The sequence below is a fragment of the Acartia tonsa genome, chromosome 5 (assembly GCF_053477335.1).
Source record: "Acartia tonsa isolate MP-2025a chromosome 5, ASM5347733v1, whole genome shotgun sequence".
NCBI lineage: Eukaryota > Metazoa > Arthropoda > Copepoda > Calanoida > Acartiidae > Acartia > Acartia tonsa.
Window position 1 is genome coordinate 650,034 of NC_137264.1, and position 6,000 is coordinate 656,033.

Consider the following 6,000-nt stretch of genomic DNA (forward strand, 5'->3'; position numbering starts at 1 on the left):
GTACGTAACGTATTTTGAATTTTGTATTTTTGTAGGTTTTACGTTTTTTTAAGAATAAGAATCAAATATTAGTAGAAAAGTAATTTGTATGTTTTGTACGAAAATTTTTACAAAAACAATAGGTGTATTATATTAAATAAATTCAATAATATCTTAAATTTTCATAGAACAAAAATATGTAGGTAAATTATGCATATATGTTATTAGAACTTAATAGTTTAAATTTATGGATTTGAAATATATGTCCTATAGATTTAGTTTAAACTATTGAACAGAAAAAGATATGCAGTTGACTAAATTCAAGTTTAAATGCACTTTGTGCAACTACCCCTTTAATAGATTTTGCGATAATTTTTTTCAAAGGTAAACTTTTTAGGTAAATTTTCCGAGATATAATATGGTGCTCAGTTTAGGATTAAGAAGTCTTATTTTTTAATATCTTCAGTTTTTAAAGAATAAGAATCAAATATAAGTATAAAGTATTTGTATTTGTACAAAAAGTATTACAAAAATAGTATATTATCTATAATACAAAGTAGAATGATGTCTGTCCGTCTCTTTGTCCGTCTGTCTAGCAGAAGCTTATGATCTCAGTAACCAAACCACTGAACCTATTGGGCTCTACTCTTCAGGGAATAGTCCTGTGATGGTTTTAAGCTATTTTCTTGGGGGGAGGGACACTAAAGCTTTTTACTTACTACTAGGATTAGCGGCTTCGCCTCTAGCCTCTAGAGGTTTCGTCCCCTCCTTTATAGAATCGTTTGTTCGAAATTTGTCAAAAAAAAAACGAAAAACAGATTGTGATGATTTTTTTTCATTTAGGCTTCGCCCCAGGGTTCCCCCACCCTGCTTATTTGCATTAGTTTACAAAAATAAATTGAGGGGTAGTTGATTTTTTGGGGATGGGTTTCCCACACTCCAAGAAAATAGCCTAAAACCACCACAGGACCAGTAGATATATTCCCAAGATTAGAACCCAATCTGTTCAGCGGGTACCAAGATCTTAAGCTTTGGACAGACAGGCATTGATTTACTTTGTATCTTTCTGAGATCTTTAGCAGTAGACAAAATAACCCTATATCCTATTATATGTATATCCTATAAATCCCTTTTTTTCTGTAGAGAAGAATCTCGCTAACTGCTGAACCGACATGATCTTTGTGAGTTTGTAGGCTATTTTCTCTGTCCTTCCATATCCCTTTGGTTAAATAAGTTCACATTCTACATATTTTCATTGAGATTTGCCTTTTGGTTGGGGTGCTAGATCTATTCCTATATTTTCAAGTTTTTGGGTTTTCTCTACTTCTATTCAAGATAGACGACTGAAATTTTCGGGGAATAAATAAATTCACATTCTACATATATTTTAAAAGTTTCTTTAAGGGTTGTCTATTTGTTGCAGTGCTAGATCGATTCCTAGAGGCTAGATGTATAGGTTTTTGTGATATTCTCTACTTTATTGATAGACGGTTGTAATTTTGAGGGATTGTATAAGTTTTCATTCTTAATACTTCCACGAAGTTTCATTGAGATTTGCTTATTGGTTGGGGGGGCTGAATTTATTTCTAGATTTTCACGTTATTATATATTTTAAAAGGTTTTGTGATTTATTTAAATAAGTTAAATGCTTATTTTTTATGACACTACTCTATAGTTTATTTATTTTCCCAGATTTTAATCCATAACTTTTGAGCTTCGCTACTTATGGATGTTGTCATCCTTGTTTTTTACTTTTTATTTTTAAATAAAAAAAATGGGTTTTTGAATTCAACTCTCCCCCCCTAATCAAGTTCCTCTAGAGGCCTCTAAGGGCGTAGTCGCTGGTCCTTATAATAGGATGTACTTTGTGCGTAATAACAGGATGTCTGCTTGTTTGTACCAAAGAATCTCGCTAACCACTGAACCGATATGGTTCTCCTTAACAGGATAGCTTCTCATAGGTTTTTGGAAGTTTTTTTTATAACTATTTTGGGGAAGAGTATCACCATCAACCCTCCCATGAAAAATCGACTTTAGAAAAAAAATTACCTCCTCACCCTAAAAATGAATTTTAATTGCTTAGGTACTGATTTTAAGTTAATTTTTTTTCCAGATGTCTATATATAACTTTGAGCTTCGCTACTTATGTATGTTGTCATCCATATTTTTTACTTTTTCGTTTTAAATCTAAGATAAAAAAAATTGGTTATTGAATTCAACTCTCCCCTCCTCAAGTGCCCCTAGAGGCCTTTAGGAGCGTGGACGCTAGTTCTTTTAAATAGAGTAATAGGATATCTTGTGTCTGTCAGTCCGCTATGGTTCTCCTTTACATGTAGCCGCTAGTAGACTTAAATGTATTGATAATAGGTAACTAGGAAATTATTTAACTTATTTTTATTGGGAATGTACGTTTTTGTACGTTTTTTTACTTTTTTTATGTACGTAACGTATTTTTTTTGTGTACGTTATATACGTTTTTTATTTTCAAAATTGGCTGGCCAGTCTGTAATTATCAAAAATATCCGCATGGCGGCGATTTTTATTTATTTTTGGCAATTTCTCTGGGGAGGGTGGTTGTACCCTCCCTGAAAATAGCTTTACACCTTCCAAGGACCTATGAGAAGCTACACTGCATGTAAAGGAGAATCACATCGGTTCAGCGGTTAGCAAGATCCTTTGGAACAGACAGACAAACAGACATCCTGTTACTCTATTATTCAATTTTATATCACATATTATGTGCAAAGCAAATCTACCATATTGTTATCTGTCAGTTTTTACACATCAAATAACCTTTGAATTGTGCTCTTTACAAACAGACTATTTATATAAATAATGAATATTTTCCCTATTTTAAAGTTAGTGTATAATTCTTCCTAATTTCCCGCATGAATATAAAGGGATAAGACAATAGCCGATAATTTGATGTACACCCCGAATGTTAATACACAAAATTATCCCTTCTTTAGATATCAATTTTTGGTTGAAACATTTGGACACTCAACTTAATATACCCACCAATCGAAATGCATGTAAAGTCCCAAAAGTTTTTGGTCAAACGAACAAGAAAACGTAATTATAAAACCTCTGGGACTAGTGTAATAATTAGCTCAATGTCTCCTACCTGTCTGAATTTGCCTGGTCTTCATTTAAAATTACACCAAGTCATATTTGCTTGTTCAGTTTCTGATTAAAAGTGGGAGGAGTCTGTGTTGAGCATCTTGATTAAGTAAATGGGCGGAGATTTTGTGAGGTTTTATTATTAAACAAGAGTTAACTATTGTTTTTATTTTAGATTGATAATTGAATCAATGTCAGTCAGTAACTAACATTTCCATAAAACAGAGAGAAATCCACAGAGGAATTTGGACTGTGGAATAAACTCATGAAAGGTACTTTAACTTCTTATCATATTTTATGTGCAGCAAAGTCTTTCTCCACTTTTATTAAGTTCACATTTATTCTGTTTGAACAGTGAATAGAGAGAAATCCATTATACAGATCTACTTTAAAATATAAGGTTTTTTTTATGTTATTTATGCTTTATGTCATTACTCCAGACTCATTATCTTATGTTATTCAATGCTGATGTTTAAAAGCAAAGCTTTCATATAATTAAGGTCGGTCCGTCCGTACCTCTGTCCGGAATGGTAAGCTCTTTTAATTAATTTAGTCATGTTAGAATTGTCCCTTTAATTTCAAACTTGGTATGGTTATTCCTGTTGTAGTTAGGTACGATTTAAAAAGCGTAGCAACTCTATGATCGTTGCCTAGAACGTCCATACATTCATTTAAAACATGTTAAACCTTTTTAACAACAAATTTTATGTGATATAATTATCCTGTTCATCTGATTTTTGTAATACTCATTCCTATTACAATGTTATAAGGAAGCATTTCTATAATCAAGTTCTAAAAATATGTATCCTGTAATTAAGCAGTTTTGCAACAAATTTACTTACAATAGGATTCTTCTGTGTTAATGTTCGTTTGTCCTACCATTTCAGAACTTCGCTTTTATGAGTGTTGTCATTCTTATTTTGTAAATAATTTACCGACCATTTTCGAATATCACAACTATTCTATATACCACTTGATGTGTTGGTCTGTTTGCTTAACAAATTTGGAGACAATAATGAATTTTGATTGGTTGGTTCATTAAGTTGAGTGTTCAATCGTTTAACCACTAATTTTAATTTATATATGGGGTAATTAATATTATGTGCATGATCATAGGGAAAGCACATCATTTTATTGGCCATTGTCTTATCCCTGGATTTTTCTGTTATTCTGGTTTATTTGAGCTTGGCTTTTATAGATGTTGTCATCAATGTATTTCTTGTATATTAACAATTTATTTCCAGTTCTATGTGAATGTATTATTCATATTTACCAGTACCACCCTAACTCATATACGTCCTAGGATGGGGGTAAAGGGGTGCTTACCCCAAACTTTGAAATCCATCATTTTACTCCCTTACCTCAAATATTAAATTCTAATGTAAATTTGAAAATACTGGAAAAATAAAATTTTGTGTTTTCATTAATAAAAATAATATTTCAGGAGATTGAGAGAAGATATATCGTCATGAATACCTGTGATATTTGTTTCAAGAATTTTAAAGAGAAATCTAAATTGGTTGCTCACTTGAGAGTTCATACTGATGAGAAACCATTCTCATGTGATCAATGTAAAAAGGCATTCAGACAAAGTGGTGAATTAACTGTACACAAAAGGATCCATTCAGGTGAGAAACCATACTCATGTGATCAATGTGAAAAGACATTTTCTCAAATTAGTAACTTGACTGTCCATAAAAGGGTTCATAATGGTGAAAAACCATTCTCATGTGATCAATGTGAAAGGACATTTTCTCAAATTAGTAATTTGACTGTACATAAAAGGATCCATACAGGTGAGAAGATATTCTCATGTGATCAATGTGAAAAAGCTTTTAAGGATAGAAGTCATTTGACTAGACATAAAAGGATCCATACTGGTGAGAAGCCATACTCATGTGATCAATGTGGAAAGTCTTTCTCTGTTGTTAGTTATTTGATCGCCCACAAAAGGATCCATACAGTTGAAAAGCCATACTCATGTGATCAATGTGAAAAATATTTCTCTACAAATAGAGACTTAACTGTACACAAAAGGATCCATACTGGTGAGAAGCCATACTCATGTAAAGTTTGTGACAAACATTATGCCTCTAGTTCAAATTTATTAAAACATAATAAATCTCCTGGACATTTAGAAGTGATGCAAAGCTATAATAATACAGTTACACCTACTGTATCTATTAGTTTAATTAATTGTGAAGAAGTTTATATCAAGGAAGAAATTAAAGAAGAAGAAATATTTGGAGATGATCCTCTCTCTATCCAGATGAGAGCTGACAATATTGATCCTCTCTCTATTAAATGAATGAGAGTAATGTAAATAATTTCACAAGAAAATTAAAAAAAATTTTTTACTTTCTGACACAAAATCCAATTTTAATTAATATCCGTAAAATCTCTAATTTATCATATTACTTAATACATCGCCCCTTGCGCACAGAATTTTTTCAGTGTAATATAAACTCCCTAAATTATTAAACAGTTTGTCCAGCTGTTTATAAGATAGTATTGACCATGCATAAATATATACAGAATGACAACCTATTAATGTATATAATATAAAATTTGTATTTAAAATGATAATTATTTTGTTTATATTTTGACAACATGTTTCTATAATGTTCAATAAATATTGTAAAATTAACTATAACAATTTTTTTTCTTTTCCAAGCTTTTCTATAACTAGGGTCCATATGTACGTCATGGTTAGCTCTTTTTAGGCTTTTTAGAAATGTCCTTTCGATTTTATACTTTAAATAATGATATCTCAGCAACTCTATAATTATTAAAAAGTCCGTACGTCCTTTTTAACCATGTTGATTTAAACCTTTGCTGAAAACCACTTTTTATTCAAAAAGGTAAAATATTTAAGATAAGCATTACTATAATTAAGTCACA

At 31.1% G+C, this 6,000-nt stretch overlaps 1 protein-coding gene across 2 annotated transcripts in view; it reads left to right on the forward strand.

Annotated features, from left to right (window-relative positions):
* The window catches only part of LOC145318477 (uncharacterized), a 195,931-nt gene extending 190,244 nt beyond the window's left edge, over positions 1–5,687 (forward strand). For both annotated transcript variants that reach the window (XM_080159746.1, XM_080159747.1), the window contains exons 2-3: positions 3,275–3,371; positions 4,544–5,687. In XM_080159746.1, coding sequence (XP_080015872.1) covers positions 4,568–5,407 — 840 coding nt within the window. In that variant the 5' untranslated portion in view covers positions 3,275–3,371; positions 4,544–4,567 and the 3' untranslated portion in view covers positions 5,408–5,687. The remainder of the gene's footprint in view (positions 1–3,274; positions 3,372–4,543) is intronic.
* The last annotated feature ends 313 nt before the right edge of the window (positions 5,688–6,000 follow it).